This window comes from Manis javanica, chromosome 9 (assembly GCF_040802235.1).
Source record: "Manis javanica isolate MJ-LG chromosome 9, MJ_LKY, whole genome shotgun sequence".
In the NCBI taxonomy this organism is placed as follows: Eukaryota; Metazoa; Chordata; class Mammalia; order Pholidota; family Manidae; genus Manis; species Manis javanica.
The window spans coordinates 124,926,595-124,947,019 of record NC_133164.1 but is presented as its reverse complement, the minus strand read 5'-3'; the positions used below and the strand labels follow the sequence as shown (position 1 = coordinate 124,947,019).

The 20,425-nt window shown below is 53.4% G+C and overlaps 1 protein-coding gene across 2 annotated transcripts in view; it reads right to left on the bottom strand.

Moving 5' to 3' along the window:
• Positions 1-20,425, bottom strand: part of KCNG2 (potassium voltage-gated channel modifier subfamily G member 2) — a 45,308-nt gene that overhangs the window by 9,482 nt on the left and 15,401 nt on the right. Inside the window, exons 2-4 of one of the 2 annotated variants that reach the window (XM_037007441.2) lie at positions 9,057-9,132; positions 7,070-8,206; positions 5,906-6,563 (exon numbers count right to left, since the gene is read on the bottom strand). In XM_037007441.2, the coding sequence (XP_036863336.2) occupies positions 5,906-6,563; positions 7,070-7,263 (852 nt within the window). In that variant the 5' untranslated portion in view covers positions 7,264-8,206; positions 9,057-9,132. The remainder of the gene's footprint in view (positions 1-5,905; positions 6,564-7,069; positions 8,207-9,056; positions 9,133-20,425) is intronic. The other variant, XM_037007442.2, reaches the window with a different exon arrangement.

The window sequence follows — 20,425 nt, the reverse complement described above, 5'->3', positions numbered from 1 at the left end:
GCGATGTCAGGAGGCCTGGCAAGGGGCATGCTTCCCTTCCTGACTTTGTTCTCATTTCAGAGCATCACAAATTCAGTGGACTTAGCTTTGCTGAGAAGCTCTGCTGATCCTATTACTCTCAGCAGATCAAACCACAGCATAAGGGTGAGGAGATGTAGTGAAGGCTAGTGAGGTGGATCCATCGCTGCCCAGAGAGGGGCAGGGGCACCACTGAGTTCAGCACGAACGCCCGTCCCCCTGGCAGGAGGGTCTGACTGCTCTGAGCTCCAGCAGAGACCCCACGGCGTGCACACACTCCCTGTGTATCAGGCGCGGACATTCTCAAGCCGGCTGTGTCCCTTTGCAGCCTGTGTTTTGGGCACTGAGGCCTTTCTCCCTGTCCATCCAGTCACCCTGGGCAGCCAGCAAGACAGCCAGGCAGCGCTGTGGGCTCTGCGGTGATGGGTGCGCCCTAAGACAGGACGGTTTGCTAATTTGTTTACTCATTCATTCACGACTTTGTGCGCAGATTTTATCTTTATCCTCCCAAAAGTACCTAAAGGAAAATATTTACTAACTCATTTCAGTAACTATAAATTTATAATAATGTGACTTTGAACTGAATTGAGGTTTATTTTTTCCAATTATCTGTGGAAAAATGCTCTTGTAGTGAAAACACAACAGTAGAAGGGATATTAAATCTACTGAAGAGAACAAATTGTTTCAGAATAGCAGTCATTTACATAAAATAACAAATGTGCTCGGTTCAGACTATCTGTACTGGGGCACGGCTGCCAACACCCCATTAAATGTTTTGTGGTGTTGTGGTGGGTGAGGAGGCGAGCGCAGCTCACCACTCTGCCCTCCCCTGGGGGAACTGGCTGTCTGCCCAGCGGCCCCAACCCAATCGCTGGTTTTCCACAGGTGACGTCCCTAAAAGTGCTGTGGGGGCTGCGCCCTTTGACTGTCTCAGTGACTGCACACATGTGCACGTGTGCTGGCCAGATGCTCACTCACTCACGCAACCAGCCTGGGCCCTGGGCGTGAGGGGGGCCCCAGGGCTCCAGCTTGTGCTGGGGGGCTGCTTTCCCACCCGTGCAGCTGAAAGTGGCTTTTCCAGACCGTGTCAGAGCGTTCGGCTGCCTGGCCCCGAGCCGCTGTGGACCGGCAGCTGCCGCTGGCCTTGAGCAGTGTCCCTGGGGAGGAATACGGAAAAGTGCCTGGTTTGGGCCTGTTTATTTTACAGCCAGCCACCTTAACAAATTCATTTATTCGTAGTAATTTTGCAGCTTGCTCTCGGGTTTCCATCCGCCCTGCACATGCTGAGGCAGATCGGACAATCAGCGCAGAGCTACAAAGGCGCCCACTTGGCGAAGTGGCAAAGGCTGACCGGCAGAGTCACAGAAACGTCCTCTTTGTAGCCCCTTGCCTTCATGTTTTATTTTGGTGGAGCCTAAACGCCGGAGCTGGGATTCGCTGTTGAGAGAAGAATCTCACGTCTGCTTACTTTGGGGTCATGAACACAGCGGTCCCATGGGCAGTGGAGGCAGCCCTGTGGTGCTGGTGGCCACGCAGGGGGCCCACAGCCAATCAGTCAGCTCCACACCTCGGAGGCTCGGCGGCTCAGCACCTGGCCCCCCAGGCCCCAACAGTGTCCCCAAGCCTGGCGTCCATGGGGCTGCAGGGCAACTGGGGCTGGTGGCCCGGGTGGGGCCTGGGGAAGTATTTTTGTGGCCAGATGATGCCTGGAAGACATCTACATACTGGTCCCCAGACCTGTGGCTGTGTCACTTCCCATGTAAGAGGGACAAAGCTGGGGAGAGTCCTGGTCCTCTCCAGAGGGAGGCAGGGGGGTCAGAGGCAGGAGGAAGAGGGCGAGAGGGCAGGGAAAGGCCCCGCGACAGGGGTGCGTGGCCTAGGAGCCGAACAGGCCCAAAGGCTGTCCCGGGAGCCGGGCGGGAACCGGCCCAGCCGACCCCTGCATCACAGCTGGGCGAGGCCCAGTCACTCGGGAGGGTCAGAGCCAGGTGGTCAGTGGTGCCCTGGGGCTGGCTGCAGCGACCAGCTCCTGTGAACCGAGGGTCCCGCTCACTGGCCTCACTGCTGAGGGTCACCCTCCCGGCTGCATGTTTTGGCAGCTGGGGCTCAGCCCTGTGGGCAGTTCCGGGCACCTGACCCTGAGCTGAAGGAGCCACAGCAGGGGCCCTGGGGTGTCTGAGTCCACCTCTCAGACTGGCCGGGGTCCTCCAGGGGCCAGCTGGGGGCTGTGGACCACACCCAGGCACTGTGTGCAGGGACTGTGCCAGCACCTGGCACTGAGGGGCCACCGAGTCAGGAGGTGGCCCCCTGTGTGCCCCAGGGTCCTCCGCATCTTGGGAGCACTGAGCAGGAGGCAGAAACATTTAAGGAGGGGATGCGTGCCCCCTATGGCCTTCTGGTGCGGGCATGCAGGGCTGCCCACCTGAAATGCCCCCTGAGCTCTCTGGCAGCTATGCCCAGCCTAGGGCTCCCCAGGCCACCAGGACTCATTCTCTCCCTCTAGTAGGAGAGCTCCTTGCACGGGTCCTCAGTGCCCGGTAGGAGGTGCTGTAACTGCTGGGCACCAGAGTGGCTGCTGGGGTAGGACTGACTCCGGAATTGTCTACCCCCAGCCTTGCCGCAAGCCAGCAGGGGCTCAGGCACAGCCAGGATGCTTCACACTGTTTGTGGCCTGGCGCTGCTCCCCTGGAAAGGCGGGTGGGTGACAGCCCTGCACACGTGGCCACTTGCTCCAAAGCAACAGTGCACTGCCATCCCCAGGCTGTGGGGGGCAGTGGGGCCACGTGGGCAGGGATGGAGACCCGGAGACCAGGCCGATGGGGGCCGCCACCCTTGCAATCTAGCTAGTGACGTGCATGGATGAGGAAATCAGACAGGGCCTGCCATTTGTTGTCCTGTCTTGGGCTTGTCTCACTGAGTGTAATGTTATCCAGACCCCATCCCACAAGTGTGTCTTTAAAGTCAACTCCTCCTGTGACTGACGTCTGAACTTTATGACACGAAAAGCAAAGAGCAGGTTCTCACTCAGAACTGTGAGCAGCACATCCCAGACAAGCCAGCGCCCAGCAGGAGGAGACAGCCCTGCATGTGATGGGCAGAGGGGACAGCCCTGCGTGTGATGGGTGAAGGGGACAGCCCTGGGCAGTGGTGAGCACTGGGAGGGGATGGCCCTGGGGGGACAGCAGCCTGCAGGAAGTCAACAGCAGCATGGTGCTGGCCCAGTGTCACTGCAGGGTGGCCTGGGAACTCAGAGACTTTGCCCACTCAGTTCTCACAGATGCCCAGCGACTGAGGGCCGTCACTCACTGGACGTGCCCTGGATCAGGCAGGGGTCTCTGTAAGACAGGGACCCCATAATACCAAGAGCGTGATCCCTGGACCCTATGCGGGGCCAAGATGGGTCATGGAGGAAGAGGATCTCCACTCCCAAAGGCCCAGGTCCCCATCCCCCAGACCCCTTCTATCTGGAAGCTGAGGGCCGGGCCCCTCTAGATATCAAGGGGTCTGGGGGCAGCCGGAGGAGGGGGCACTGCCTCATGCAGACCCCCTGAAGAAGCACTACAGCCCTGGGCTTCCTTCCAGCCTGGCTCTATGGACCAACAGCAGGAACCACAGAGCCATTTTCCTCTCATCGCCCTAGTAACACAATGATCCTTTTTCCCCCTACGCTCCTCTGTGCCGACACAGAAACAGCCACTGATGCCAGTGCTGCCAGGGAGAATGCTGCCAGGGTCTGATTGGGGAGGGCCTGTGTCAGCCACCCATGATCCCTGGGGCATGCCTTGCTGCCCAAGATCACCTTCAAAAAGCTGGGGGCCTTTAGCCAGACGGTCAGTGTGCATGGGGTGCACTGGAGAAGCATCCTGCACATTGAGAACATTTCAATCCCTGCAACTTTCAAGTTAAATTCTAGTGGAAAAACCACAACAAATAGAACAGCAAAAGGCCCCAGTCTCGCTCTTCTCCACCGCCCTCCACCTCATGTCTCGAGCCTGTGTGGCTACATCCACTGTCCAAAGGTGCTTCCTCAGAAAAGTAGATGCAGCATCACCATATGAGCCAAGCTCCTGGGTATTTCCCAGAAGAATCGAGGGCAGGGACTCAAAGAAAAGCACTATTCACAACAGCGAGAAGCAGGCAGGGCCCACGAGTGTGGTCTGCACCAGGGGAATGTGGCTTGGCTGTAAGGGAAGGGACACCTGCCACCACGTGGACGAGCCCAGGACACACTGCTCAGCACAACGTGCCCACCACCAAGAGACAAACGCTGTGCGACTCCACTCACGTGAGGTCCCTGGAGGAGCTGATCACAGAGACAGAGAGTAGATGGTGGGTCCGGAGCTGGGAAGGGGTAGAGTCAGGGTTTGAGGCCAAGTTTCAGTGTGGGAGGACGGCAAGTTCTAGAGATGGTGGTGGGGATGGTGCACATCGTCATGAATGTAGTTAATGCCCCTGGACAGCAGGCTTTAACATGGTCAGAATGGTGATTTCATGTGTATTTTACCAACACACACAAAGTGGAAACAAACTTCTCCCTTCCTGTGGTGGTGACAGCATGTCCTGTTGACTGGGCACCTGCCGTGTGCAGCGGGCCCCACCCCACCTGAGGGAGGGATGGCGCAGGAACCACTGCACCAGGAGCTGCCAGCTCTGAGAGATGGCCCTGTAACCTGACAGCTGACTTGGTGAGGCAATACCTGGGCAGCATGCAGCAACCTTTTGGGAATGATGGAGGGGGTGCTGTGGGGACTGCCGGACACCCTGGGGTGATCCTGCCGGGACCGCCTGACCTCCCAGGTGGCGTCACACATTGAAGCAGCCTGACCTCTGGGTCCCTGCTTTCCCTCCTGCGCACTGTATGGAGTTGCTGCTGCTCAGAAAACCCAAACACAGTGTGTCTTTGTAGGAGCAGGATCCAAAACTTGGACCTAGTAGAGACAACTGGAAATAACAGCCCAGGGACCAGATCCCCAAGTGATGCAGAAAGCCGAGCCGATTTCCTAAATGTACATCTAAGTTTAACCTGCAGTCTTGTCAGCAGCGAATGTTCCAGGAGGAGGTGGGCACTGGCCTTTGCCACACTGGGGAGCTCAGCATAGGACTCTGGGGCTCCCACCAGAGGGAGGGAGCCTCTGCCCAGTCCCATAGGTGAAGCAGGGGGCCGAGGAGGGGAGAGTCAGGCTGCTGCCCCTGCTGCCCATGAGGAAACGCAGGGCAACGCTCAGCTCCGACCTCCAGGCACCAAGGCACCCTCTTCTCCTCTAGCCCCACCCACACAGAACCTTTCCTGGACGTCCAGGGACACAATCAGGACATGAATGCTGACTGGTGCTGGGTCTGTCCTAATGCCAGAATGAGTTTCTGCACACACCCTGTGAGCAGTGGGCATTTGCACAGGACAGACAGAGGGGCAGGAAGTCTCCGGAAGGGCTGGGAGCCCCAGCACCTCGACAGGGCCAGTGGGGCTGGTCTGAGCAGATAGTCCGCCCTGGGAGAACACAGAGGTGACGTCCCTCTGGTCCAGCATGAGGGGAACTCCCAAGGCCTTTGGATCACTGCAGGTTCTGGCTCCAAGGGACCAAGGTTTGAGGGCCCGAGTAGGAGACATTCCACGAAGCCCTGCTGTTTGGACGCACCCTCACTGAGGCCTTACAATGGGCCATAATTTGGAGCCTCCGTTGTCGGTGCACAGCCCATTCTGATCACAGCCGGGCACACTCAACCAGAGCAGGCCGATGTGGGTCCAGCGCCTGTGGTGTCAGCACCGGGGGAGTCTAAGACCACTGGTCAGCCCGTGCCCCACTGCCTCCTGGCCCCGCAAGCCCAGTCGTAGGCCCGGTTTCCTCTGCGTTTCTGTCCCGGCCGCCCCCACCCAGGCCATGCTCACCCGCTCCTCCTCCGCGCGGATGTCCGGCATGGTGCTCAGGCAGAGGCCGACCGCCGTGACGGCCACGAAGCCGACGGACACGCAGGCGAACAGCTTGCCGGCGAGCCCGGAGCGCGGGTCGTCCACCACGTCGCGCAGGCGGCGCCGGCCGCGCGCCAGGCGGCCCCCGGGGCCCAGGGCGCACGCCGGGCTCCCCTGCGGCCCGCGGCCCTCGGGGCCCGCGCGCCCGGCGGCCGCCTCCTCCTCGCGGCGGCGCAGGCGGCGCAGGCAGCAGCGCTCCAGGCGCGCCTCGTCGATGCCCCAGTAGGCCAGCTCGTCGCGGAAGGCCAGCGCGCACGGGCCGCGGAGCAGCCGCAGCCTGCCGGCCCGCAGCGGCGCCACGATGGCGCGGAAGGCGCTCGGGCTGCGGTCGAAGAAGAACTCGTCGCGGCCGGCGTCGTAGTCGTCGCACACGCGCAGCAGCTCCTCGCGGCCGCGGCAGGCGCGCAGGCGCTCCAGGCGCGCGAGGGGACAGCGCGCCAGCGCCGCCCAGGCCAGGCGCACGCGGCAGCCGCCCACGTTGATGATGACGAGCCGGGGCCGGGCCCCGCCCGGGGGCTCCGCGTGCCCCGGGCGCCCCGCCATGGCCCCATGCGCCGGCCGGCTCGGGAGGCTGGGCCTGCAGGGGGAACGCAGAGCGTTAGGCGCCGGGACGCCCGCGCCCGCCCGCCCGGGGCTCCCAGCGCGCCTGCGCACCCGACGCGGACAGGGGATCCCGAGAGCGGACCCCCGGGCTTTCCCGCAGACCCCGGCCGGCCGAGCGGCGTCCTGGCCTTAACTGCGCTGCGTCAGCCTGTTACCTGCTGGCGAGCAAATAAAGGCCAAGGGGGGCAGGGGGCCCGAACAAGCGCAGGCCGAGGACCTTGTTAGGAACCAACCATGCATTTACGAGTAAATGAGAAACGCCAGCACCATATGTGATTTTAAGGGCTTTTTTGAAAGTATGGGGTTGGTGCGAAGCACGGGGTATCTCTTAGAGGTCGTATTTAGGCGTTGGCAGGTGAAACAACACCTAGGATTCTCATTAGGTAAATCTTTCTGGAGGTCGGTACAGACCAGACACTTCCCGTGACTGTCCAGCTCTTAGACGTGGGCCATGGGTCCACTGGGGTTTGTCATACTTACTGCTTCTCTGCATGTTTAAAAATTTCCAAAATAGATAGAAAAGGTTTTGTTGTGCTTGTTAAAAGCTTCCAGGTGCTTTTGCTGCACAGCCCCGTTGAGAGGCACTTATCCACAGAGAGCGAGCTCAGTGCCGCTCCCACGGTCAGCCTTGACTGTCCGGGGTGCTGTATTAGCTGCCCATAGAAATTCTTCATGCAGCCCACAAGCCTTCTGAAGGACGTGCAGATGGTGTGTGCAGTTTTTCTAATAGTCGGTCTGTGGCCCCCAAACCACCAAGCATTTAGGGGACGGAAGCAATCTTTGGAGCCCAAGAATTGCTAGCCGAGATCCATTGGAAAGAAGTGGGGTATGATTCCCCTGCACTCATCGCTAGCTGGTGGGCATGAGCATTTGGGACATTCATCTAAGATTGCTTGGGCAAAGGTAAGATTTCAGGTGAGTTTCTCATTTCAGTGATGATTCACTTTATCCTTTGGCCAAGGTTCAAGAAACAGGAGAAACAATCTGCTAAGTGAGTATTTCATCATAACACATGCACGGCCAGCAACAGAATTCCTAAATGTGTTGGCCTCCTCAGCACTGTTAATGGGACCAAATCATTTTTGGCCTGAATGTGGACATTATACCTTTCATGGCATATTTGGCCACATTTGCACTTTACTTCCCCTCTTCTGCCCCATGCTGGGTCACCCTCTTTAAGTCTGTGTATCTGTTTGGGGACAAGGTCACTGACTCAGGAGCCGTGTCAGAGCCAGGCACGACAGCGTCAGTGACTCTGGTCTTCACGGACATTCCTGTGGTTTTTTCCCATCCTGCTGAAGGGCGAGTCCATCCTCCAAATTTCCTCCAGACACCAGAGCGCTCGAGGTGTTTCTGTGCTCGCTGAGATGATGAGGTAAACGCTGCAGTCCGGGCACAACTTTGTGTGATGTCAGCAGGGGCCAGAGCGAAGGAAGTAGGCCGACCCCAACCCGGGGCCGCAGGTGCAGTGGACCGCACAGGTGTGAATCTGGGTCGCATCTACTAGGAGGGAGCCTGAGAGGCCAGATGAGGCGGGATCTGCAGGGGGAGGTGCAGTGGCAGGCCAGCGTTCTCAGCGTGGACTGAGGCCAGCAGAATCAGGATCGCCAGGGGAACCTACAAAAGAGCATCTTGGGGCCCTACTGAAAATTCTGACGAAGATGGCATAACGCTCCAAACGCCCATCCCTCACCTATAGCAACGAGGAAACTGGTAAAGCCCTAAGAATTGACCTTTCTTTGAGCTCTGGAGACCAGCCAAAGGCTTCGGCCACCGGGGACACTTAGGAAAGAATAGCTGAGGCTTGGGAAGAAGTGAGCCCTGTAGCACTGAGCACCCCTGCCCCAGCCCAGCCGTAGCCCTGAAGACAGCAGCCCGCATTCCAGGCACCAGGACAGCTCCTGGGAGGGGAGCCGAGGAACCGAGTGGTCCGTCTTGACCTTTCTGGCGGTCCCTGAAGGCCCGGCTCAGGAGGCTTGCCTTTATCCCCCCTGACGTGGAACTCTGCCACAGCTAAAGTGGCCATCTGGGCAGTCTTTCAGAACTATTTATGGGAAAATATTTTACCTATTTGTACCCAAGGTAATAGATGAAGTGGGGCAAACAACAGACTAACTGAAAAGCTTGGGTGGAAAGGCTGGGAACAAGAGACCTGGGGAATATTTGCTCCAGGAAATGCCCGGGAATCTAAATGCCACCTGCAAGCCTGGGGCCCCATGATGCTCAGGGAAGACCTCTCCCTCATCTCCTCTGGGGACATTCACACTGACAGCAGGACGTGCCAGGTAAGGTGTGGGCTGCATCCTGGCTGAGGGACGAAGGGCCAGTCCACAGAAAGAGCCCATCTGCAAAGACTGGTTTGGTTCTGGGCACCTGAGTCACCATCCAGTCACTTAATGGGGCAGAGATGTCAGCGGCCACACAAGTCAAAGTACAGACTCTACGTAGTTTAGTTCAGAGAACTCACCAAAACAAACAGAAGCCCTGGGGAGGTGATCCGACCAGAAGAAACATGGGGCAAAGCTTGGGTTAGGTAACGGTTCCTGGAATATGACAAAAGCATAAGCAACAAAAGAAAGAATATAAGCTAGACTTCATCAAAACGCGACCCTTGTACACTAGAGGACATTATTAAGAAAATACATGATAACTCGTAGGATGGGAAAATTTGCAAATCATGGGTCTGATAAGGCCCTAGTTTCCAGAATATATAAAGAACTACAGCTCAACAACAAAAAGACAAACCACCCAATTAAAAATGGGTGCAGGACTTGAATTGACATTTCTCCAAAGAAGATACAAAAATGGCCAGTAAACACATGAAACGATGCCCAACTTTGTTAGTCATCAGGGACATGCAAGTCAAAAGTAGGAGATACCCCTTCATAACCATCAGCATGGTTATAACCAGACAAATGGAAAAAAGTGCTGGTGAGCATGTGGAAGAGCTGGAACATACACTGCTGGTGGGAATGTAAAATAGTGTAGCTTCTGTGGAAAAGTCTGCCAATTCCGCAAGAAGTTAGTTACCGTATGATCCAGCAATTCCACCCTGGGTATGCGCCCAAGAGAAATAAAAATGTGTTTTCATGCAAAAATGTGTATGTGAATGTTCACTGCATTAGTCACACAAGCCTACAGGTGGAAACAACCCTACTATCCTTCAACCAATGGATGCATAAGCCAAATGTGGCCCCTCTGTATCCTGGGGCATAATTAACTCGGCCATGAAAAGAACAAAGTACTGGCACATGCTACAACACCGGTGAACCTTGGAAACATCGTGTAAGTGAAAAAGAGAGAAAAAGCCACCAGTCTGCGTCGAGAAGCCGACCAAAATCACAACTCGCACAGGGCCCCCATGGCCTCTGCCGGCAGCCACACGCACCCAGGACCAGGCTGTAGATGGGAGAACAGCCAGTAACGATGAAGGACGTGACAGAAGGAGTTGAAAACACCTGGGCAGAAACCCGGTATGGACACAGCACGGGGTCTGGAGGAGGGACAGCTCTGGGGTGGGCGAGCCGGTGGGCGCACTCCTGCCTCGGGACCCAGCAGAAGACAAGCCGTGCAGGAGAGGCCCTCGTGGGAGGCGACAGCACGGTCACCCTGTCTGTTCACCAGGAACCCCAGAGGCAAACCGGAGGACCTAGCATTGTCCAGGTTGAAGAAGAAGGCCCTCCGGTGCCAAAGAAGGGGCTGCAGCCCTGGCATCTCTGGCTTCTCCAGCTCCCAGTCTGGGATGTTTGAGGTAAAAAGAAGACCCAGGATCTCGCCGCTGTGCCGCCGCCCAGGCCCTGTGGTCCCTGGCCGCCCTGGCTTCTCCTCCCCGCCTTTCAGTCTTCTCACCTTTGTCTTACGTGTAACGTTCTCAGTAGGATGAACGGAGAAATGTATGTTTACGCCATCTTCACCCAAGTGGAAGGGCCCAGAGATTTTTGAGGCAAGGTATAAAATGTTTGCTGATCTTGTGATTTATGATAAGGTCATTTTTAAAGAAACTGCCTGCTCTGGAAACAAGTTAAGAATCAAGCAAAATCAAAGTAGAGTGATTTTTTTTCTTCTAAAATATTACCCAATTTACTTAAATGATATGTACTGCATATCTAGTGTGTCTTCATATCTATGGCCACTGCATATCTTCCTAATTATTGGGAAACTGTGTCCAACGCTGAATATTTAAGAACTCAGAAGTTTTGTGTGGCCAGTGACTCTAATTTTTAAACAAACCTTTTTTTCTGAAATTATTCTTAGAAAGTCACTTAAAGTGGCTCCAGTATTGCCAGGATGACTCACTTCACTTTAATTCTTTGCAAATCTGAAGGGAACCTCTGGGCCTCCATCCGAGGAACGTGTATCCTGAGACCCACAGCCCACCTGTGCCTGGTGTCATGGCTGGTGATATAGTTCAAGCTCTCACTGCAAACCCCTGTGTCTGACCTCGTCTTTGGGGATTCAACATCAAAGATCTTAGACCAGGGTTAATTTACCGCAAGTGTTTATGATGAACAGATAGTTCTATTGACTAAGTAAGAGGGAAATATTCGATCCACTCAGAGAATGGTCATGAACACCCCCAGCATAGCTTGAAAGTGCATAAGCTAAATACCTTCTCATTCTGCTGGAAACGTATTTAGCCATTAGGAACCAGCTTCCCACTTAAGAACTGTTTCTCACCAGAAGCGGCTAATGTGTAGTGGGAGGCAGGTGAAGTCCAAGGTGAGACCAGGCACCTTGTGCCAGAAGGCAAAGTGCTCCAATGGATGGGTGTGCATCAAAAGGTCAGGCATCAAGCATGAAAGTCCCCTACTGCAGACTAAAAACTATGGCTCAATTTACTGTAAACGTGAGGAAACAAGCCCAGAATCGTACTGATACAGTGATGAAAGGGAGAGACAGAGACAGAAGAGAGCTTTGCCGTGGTTGGAGGACAAGGCGCCGGCATAGACCTGACTCCCGGGGGAACGGCACGGGGCTATGAGGGCTCCGCAACCCTGCAGCCAGACGGCACAGCTGTCCGGACGTCATGGGTCCTGGCTGCGGTGCAGTGTTCCGGTGTCCAGAGAATTCGGGTGCGAGATACACCACACAGAAACCCCACCGAACAGCTGGCCTGGATTCCTCCCAGAATCAGTGACATGGGCAGTGAAAAGGTGGGAGGAAACGTTCCAGAATCTGGAGTAAACGAGACTGAGAGGCATACCAACCAAATGAAGTGTATAAACCTCAATTCGATTTTATCCAAAATTCTACAAAAGACAGTTTGGGGCAACTGGGGAAATCTGCATTTGGAGCTGATGTATTCATTACTGTTGTTAATTTTCTCAGGGTCACAGTGGGATTGTGGTTATGGGGGAGAATGACCTTGCTTTTAAGAAATGCATGCTTGACCATTTAGGGCTAAATGTCTCAATTTCTGCAAACTACTTCCAAAAGGCTCATTTATTTATTTCATATATATGAAAACACCCACATTTTATGTACACACATGGATGGCTAGGTTTTCACTGTACTACTCTTGCAACTTTTCTATACACTTGAAATTTTTCACTTAAAAAAAGCTGGAAAAAAAGCCGAAGAAAACCTGAAACCCACAAGATGTACTCTGACGCAGTCACTTCCTCCTCACAAGGCTGGGTGCAGAATGACACCTGGCCTCCGTTTTCATTCTCCAAAACGTCCATAATGGTTGTTATGTTCCCGTGATGGCCGACTGTGTGTGCACGTGGCTGGGCCATGGGGGACCCAGATACGTGGCCAAGCATGCTCTGGGTGTGTCTGCCGGGGTGTTTCTGGGTCTGTGGAGTAAAGCAGATTGCCCTCCCTCATGTGGGGGTCTTACATTTTAAGCCTTAACATAAAACTTTTTGACACAAATAATGTGAAAACCCCCACCAGGCAACCAAGCGAGTCACCTCCTCAGCCCGTGAACCCACAGCGGCCCCAGGGTCTGCCGCACCAGGGAGGCGTGTCTGCGCAGGGTCTCTGTGTCGGGCGTCACTGTGCCCCCCTCCCTTCCCGCTCCATATAAGGGGCATCCACTCCAATGACTGCCTGGGGTCAGAGCTTGGACTGTACACAGAGTGGGGCCTCAGCTCATGCTGCCCCTGGGGCACTTCCTTGCACAGCCGCCCATCAGAATGTACCACACTGGTCTTGGCCAAATGGGCCAAGTTACTCTGTGTTTTTCTTTCTCTGTTGACATGGATCTGCTTGTTATCCATTCATACAACACCCTCTGACCCACTCAGCTCTGTGCACCAGTGGGACGTTCCAGTGAGAGTATGTTCCCTTGAACTACAGGGGCCAGATTTGGGTTTTGTTCCATAAACGGTGGCTCCTGATTTCTGGTTTTGGAAACCACCACTAACAATGTGGGCATCGAAAGGGAAACACAATTGGAATCACAACTGGATCTTCAACACCTGCAACAGCCACACCAAAGTGCAGTGAGACATAGGCTGGGCGGTGCGAAGCCCGAGCTGATTACAGGGCATGAGAAGCACCGATGTGGTGCAGCAGAGCGGTGCCATACAACGATCCTCTTTGCTGATTTCTTTGGGCAATTAGGCCTCTGCACTCCCTGCAGGCAGAGGGAGTCCTGGCTGGCAGCAGCAAGCAGAGGAAGTGGGGCAGCCGACGCTGCATTCCGGGTGTGGCTCTTGTACCTTCCGTGCGGGGGTCAGAGCCCAGGTGAGGCAGTGATGCCAAGAAAACACATGTGCATGTGCGGCCCTCTGCTGAGGCGCCAAGTGCTTGTGCTGCAGGATTCTGCCATCTCAGCTGGAGAAACCCAGGCCTGGACAGAGAACAAGGGGGTGGTGCACCTGGGCCAGGTACTTGATCCCTCAGGTCCAGTTGGTAAAACAGGAGATCGAATAAAATGATGGAATGATGTCTAAGCCTCTTTCAGATGTAATTTCAAAAAATACCAGATAGGAGCGGACAAGAAGAGCCCATGCAGGGGTGTGGGGGACTCAGGGCAGGTGAGGGGGGCCTGTGCAGGCGTATGTGGGGGGGCCCAGGGCAGGTGAGGGGCCGGGGAGGGATGGGAGTTGGTGACACCGATCTACCTGGGGTGCAGAACCGCAGCACCCTAGGTCAGCTGTGCAGCCTCCGTCTGGGATCCTGAGAACAAACCCCCCCAGGTTTGCTCCAAGACTGTCGTCTGCTACCCCTGTAGCAATGCCACGTGGGGACACTCAGGACAAGGTAAGGGGGCTGGCGGACCAGACGCAGGGCTGGGGGACCCAAGGGTGCTTTGCTGGCACCCCAGGGCGACTTTTCCTGTGCTGGCCAGCCCGTCCTGGGGTCACAGAGACCCAGCATGCAGGGCCTTTCCCCAGGGCCACCTTCCTTCCTTTATTTATCAATGTTTTTCCAGGTATCTTATGTGACAGTTCTCTGAATGGATGGTTTAATTGAAAATGACAATATCCAGTCTCCTCCGAGCCAGTTAGGAGGCACCATTCTTTTCCTCTGTCGGTTCCAGTGTGAGGCCCATCACCTTGGCCCTTCTCAAAAGGTGCCACCTCCTAAGACCCCCGTCAGGGGTTCTCATGTCCTGCAAACCACACGCCTTTGGGGCACAGCCTCTTGGACTTGGCTGCGTCGTGAACTTCTCAGAGAATTGTTAAGCAGGATTCCTCTCCTCACAAATATACTTGACCGTATATTATTCTGGCTCAATCTGAGGTTTCCTGGGCCTTCTGAAATCCGAAAACTGAAAATGGCCCCACAGACCCACAGATCCCATGTTAAGGACTATATCAGGGGAAACATTAGTTATTTATCCAATTCTGATTAAATTACATCATGACGGGTATTCTACATTTTCCCCAAACATTCTCATTCCATCTACAAAATGCACAGAAGTGCTAAGTGCATGGTTTGGACAAGACAAATGAGAACATAACAGCTTTTCAGAATCTGTCCCTTCTTGTCTCCTCTGTCTCCTGCAGCAAATCTGACACGCACTGTCCTCCATGAGAACTACCACCCAGTGCTAACACAAGCGCTGGTCTTCCGGGCCCCTGAACATGTTTTCTGGTTCAGGGAGAAAGGACCCTTTCCCGAGGCCGGGCTGTGACCTGTGTTCTAACCCCTCCTGAAGCCTCCAGAATGCATTCTCTCTGCCTCCTTTCCAAGCCCCGTGAGCCCCTTCGAATCAGCCCATAAGCAGGCACACCCAGCTCTCGATTGCCCAGCACGCCTGCTTCTTGACTTCCTCTGATCCATGTCTCCTGAACGGGGGTTTCCACCATACCCCAAGCCCTCCCCTCACCTGCCCCCAGTGAGCTTTCCCATCCTAACTGCACCTGGCTTCTTGGGCGATCTTTCTGGAACCCTGTCCTGTCCCTTGTGGGCTCCTCCAGCTCCCCGACTCTCGGGTGGGCCAGTTTGCTTCTGACTTCCTCCTGGACATCTCTGAGCAACACCTGCTTGGGCATGACAAGTCTGGGAGCCCAGACTGTGTCTCCCCAACTGCATGAACCAGCTGCCTTGTGTGTCCACAGAGCTGGGGGAGCAGAGGCCTTGGAGTCACTGTCAATCAAGCCCCTGCTCACCCTCCCTCGGCCCTTCATCCGGCTGACCCCGTGTGTGCACTGAGCCCCGTTAGGGTCGGCCAGGTCCCCTGCTGCATCTCAGTCTGTGTGCTCAAGATTTTTAGGAAGGATTATGTTCCAGTACAGTTGTAATTCCTCATCGTCTCAGTAGGTGAGAGGGTTATAACTGGCCCATTTGAATGCTAATGGACTGTCAGATCCAGTTTTTCTCTGAAGTAGGCATTTGTGTCAGTATCTTGCTTTTGGAGCCAGAGAAGAAAGACCCCTGCCGTCCACCACACTCTAGTGCTGGGGGTGGCAGCGGCCGGGGTGGGGCGGTAGGCCTTTGGTAGTCCTGTGCCAGGGCCGCGCCCACCACCAGCGGTTCTGTCTTCTCTCCAGCGCTTCCCAAACCCGTCCTGAGCTCTCCGGTTTCTGATGGGCTCTTGGAGACAGGGGTGCCCTTGGGGGGCTGCTTCTGCCTCCATGAGTGTCTGACTTGGTGCTGGGGGGATCCCCACAGCACATGTAAGAAAAACTGTCTGACAGCCTATATTCTCAAGACTGAGAGGTTTGAGAACCACGATCCTGAGGCACCGCGTCCCTGCCTTCTGGTGGGGCCTGAGTCCTGAGTCACCTGGGCCTGGACACCGCCTGGGGCAGGTGGTTTTGAAAGGCTACTGAAAGTGCCAGGGAAACAACAGGGATGCGGCCTGAAATGATGATTCCAGTGGTTCCCTCCAGCCTCGGCCCTCATGCGTGAGTTGGTGTGGCAAGTGGGCCCGGCGGACAGCGTGGACACAGGCTCCCCGCTCTGGCTCCTGGTCCCGGAAGGAGGCCTGAACCTGCATTGCTGGTGAGGTCAAGAAGCAGGTGAAGTCCCGGAGGGACCGATGAGGCCCCCACCCCAACCCCAGTGAGCGGGCCGGCTTCCTCACTGCCCCGCATCAGTCACCTGAACAGGAAGAGCACATTTTCTAGATAACAAATTGTTACTTTTAGTCATGACAATTCCTAATTGGTATTTTCTTTTTCAAACCAATTTTACACATGTGATTAATGATTCCCGCACCTCTGAGGCAGATTGTAGTGCCCACAAGTGAACTTTTCCAGATGACAGGGTAGCCAGGCGCGGTGCAAACCCGAGTCTGGGTCCATCTGAAGTGGCGCTGCTGCGAGGGCCCCATGCCCTCAGCCTGACCACAGGCCCTGGGACACCGACAGTCCTGTGCCTAGGCCGCGCCCACCACCACCTTCTGCCTAGGGCAAGTCCTCACCTCCTGAGGACTCATGCACAAGCCTACAACCTCCCCTCAAGACAGGCATCCTCCACAAGTCCGAGAAGGATGCCCATGACACGCAGCTGAACCTACAGACCCTGTGACTTGGCCTTTGGGGTGGACCCATAAAGAAGCTTCTGGAAGGAGTGTGACCAACAGGTTGACAGTTCATAGGTGTTAGTGTGGGATCTTAGGTAATTTCCACTTGCTTTGTTAGGTTTTTCTCTCTTGCTTTTTTTTTTAAAAGACACAAGTAATTTTAGCAACTAGAAAAAGGAATAGAGCTATTCCAATTTTGGGGGAAATCACTCTTGTGAATGGCCTTGAGACAGATGGACCCTCACGTTTAGCCGTGTGGGCGCTGAGTGTGCAGAGGACCTGCCTGTGGTGCCCAGATGCCGACCCAGCTCCCCAGGTGGCTGCTCTCCAGCCAACACGCAGAGTACAGAGGAAGCATTTCCCCGTCTCTGCATCAGCTTATTCTGTGAAAACCGAGGGTGGATTTTACTCTGTCATGTGTTGCTTTGAAAACAATAATTCTGGGTGGAGGATATTTTCTAGTCATTCAAATTTATTTTTTCTTTTTTACTTTAAAATAACATTTTTCACATCAAGGTATGTACATAAAACGCAGATGTCAGCGTGCAGTGGGTGTGCGTCTGACCTGTGTGCACGCCCACATGCCCATCGCCCAGCTCAGGACCCCAACAGACTGGCTGACTTTCTTCCTCTTCTCATTACTCCACCCTCCCTCCTGTTTTTTTCTTTTTTAAAACCACATGATTACATTCAAGAAATTTAACTTTTGAAACAGAAGGCATCTAAAAAATCATGAGACACTTTTAAGTCTTCTGTGCAAATAAGCCTGAAACCTAGATGGAGTAGATAATCTCCTTGGGAAACAGACTCTACCAAAACAGATGCCATTAGAGTTAGAAACCTAAACAGAGAAAAGGTGAGAAGAGCTACCCCACAAAAAGCACCAAACCCAGACGGAGGCCCAGGAACTCTCCCAGCCTTTGTGAAGACCAGACAGTCATGATGCTGGATAGGTCGGAGCCCTGGAAAGGGGGAAGCTTCTGAATCCCTTTTGTGAAGCAAGTAAACGCTGCTATTTAAGCCAAATACAATCAGTACGAAGAAAGGAAACTACAGACCAGTATCATTCATGGATATCAATGCAAAAATTCTAAACAAAGTATTAATATACAGAATCCAATTCCTCTTTAAGAAAAAAAATATGACAAGTGTAATTTATTCCAGGAAAGCAAACTAGGTTCAACAATAGGAAATTCACTAATATCACACACCACAGAATAAATTGAAGGGGTAAAAAAAATCATATGATTATCTCCAGAGGTGACAAGAAAGCCGTTGATCAGTACTCAAGAATTTTAGGGATATTTTATTAACAAAGTAAACTATCATATTAAGTCCAAAAGTCAATCTCTTATTTAGCAGAGAAATACTAGCGGCATTTCCACTAAGGTCAGGGACAAGGCAAAGACACCCACTATTGCCAATAATATTCAGCATTATACCAAAGATATTAACTAATGAAATTAGGTGAGAAAAATCAGTTAGAGGCATAGAGAAGGCACAGAAGTCAAACCATCTCTATCTGCAGATGAGATGATAATATACTTGGAAAATCCCAGAGAATCAAATTATAAAACTTTTATTTATTGAATAAAAGAATTCAGTAAAGTATCAAGCTACAAAATCAATAGCTTTCCCATAAGCAGACAAGAAAGAGGACATGATGATTGAAAAGTCCATTTACAAAAGCAGCAAAAAGATAAAACACACAGGAATAAATTTCACTAGGAGTGTGTACACTTTTACGAGGAAAATTTAAAACACTCCAGAAACACAAAAGTAGAATTGAACAAAGGGACAGAAGTTGCCAGTTCTTGGACAGGACGACTCAACATTTTAAAGATGTTTTTCTCCTGAAGTTAATTTGTAAATTCAATTCAATTCCAGTAAAAAACAGAGAAAACTATTTTATGGAGTTAGACACAGTAATACTAAAATTCAAACATGCAAGAATAGCCAGGAATAGTCTGAAAAAGAGAAACTATGAGGAGAAAAACTAGTATGTAAAGAATTCTTAAAATTCTAGGGACAAAGGACCAAAACTCCCATAGAAAAATGGGGGGTAAAAGCTATTTTTGTATGTCAAGAGCTATATTTAACAGAGTTCTAATATGAATATGAAAAGAAAGTTTTTTTTAATTGAATATATATAAATTGGAAAAAGAAAAAGAAAAATGGGGGGAAATGACAGCAATGAACAAAAAAGAGATGAAAATGGCCCTCAACTTTATGGAAAAATATTCAAGCATACTCATAACCAGAGAGGTGCAAATAAAATAACACCGAGAGGTTTTCCATCCACGAGTCTCCCAACAACACAGTGCTGGCTGCTGGGAGGAAGCCGGGCCAGACCCTTGGAGACGCAAGGTGGGCGTGCCCGGGCTCCACACACAGGGCTGCTGGTGACCACCCACCCGGAGCAACCCCCGTGCCTGGGGAGGAGGGCCTGGGGACAGGCAGGTCGCAAGGGGGCCTCAGTGGAGGCCTGAGAGCAGGGAGACCCATACGGGGGGGCAACGTGTGTGCCGTCGGTGGGAACACAGGGAACTGAGAGTGCGCCACACTTTGGGGCGAACGCACGGGGTCTGTCTGATGGTGCAGGACGACCTGGACACTGCAGGGCAGGTGGGGGAGAGGGGGGCAGGTGGGAAGAGAGGGGCAGGATGGGGCCTCATGGGGGCCGGTGACTCCCTGGGGTCCCTTCCGCCACAACTCTCCAAACCATGGTGGTTTCCACATTCCCCTCACATTCTAAAATAAAATAAACCAGACCCAAAGGGAGTGAAAAACAGCGCCATGTTCGGCCCGGAAGGCGTGGGAGGACAGGAGACAGCCTGACAGCTGCGAGAAACTGTAAATTCCCCACAGGCTGGGAACAACATTCTTCCACAGTGTCAACATCTAGAGAAGCAAGAAAAACCGGTGACCCATCAGAGGCGGCAGGAGGCCGAGGGGGACACAGACCAGTGTGTGCAGGTCCTGAGCAGAGTCCTCAGCACAGACCGGAGGGGACACCGGGGACGTCTGGGCAGGGCCTTCACCCCGGCACATAGGGCCCATGTTCATTCTATGTGGATGGCTGTGTTAAAACACGGGAGAGCCGGCGGAGGGATGTGGGAAAATTCTTTGCTAATTCTGAAGCTTTTTGGTAAGCCTAAAGTAGTTCAAATAAAAAGTTTTTTAAAATCTGACTTTCTGCTTAAACCCTGGGGCACTAGAATGAAAAGTGCCTTGAATCTGAATTTGTCAAGATTACTGAAGCCTGCACACCCCTCGCTCAGACATTAGGGCTGGGATTTCATCAGCAAAACCTAGTGGGACGTTCAGTTCACTTGTAGGGTGGCCTATCAAAATCCTGACAGTGTTTCTCTGCAGAAACGGAAAGACCCATCCTAAAACTCATAATGTCAGGGACTCTGAACCGCCAAGAGAATCCTGAAAAGAACAATCTTAGAGGTCTCATACTTCCAGCTTCAGAACACACTCCAGACGTCCAGTGCCCACGAGGTCCTGGCGTGAACGGATGTGCCCGTCAGCGGAAGGCCCGTAAAGCCAAGGCGCACAGGACAGTCCTGTCAGCAAACGGCATCGGGAAAACCGGGCATCCAGAGGCGGAAGGATGAACCGAGCCCCAGCGCCACACCATATGTAAGACAACTCAAAGTGGAGCAGCGACCTAAGATTAAGAGCGAAAACTGTAAAACTTAGAAAATCCACAGGGTCAAATCTTCATGACAGTGGATTTGGTGATGGTCTTAAAAGGAAAAACAGACAACTGGACTTGATCAAAATGGAAGTCTTGGAGGATGGAAGGACGCTGTCAGCCGAGTGAGAAGAGGACCCACGGAGGACAGAATATCCACAAATGATCTGTCTGATAAGAGATTGATATCAAGCATGTATGGAGTTCC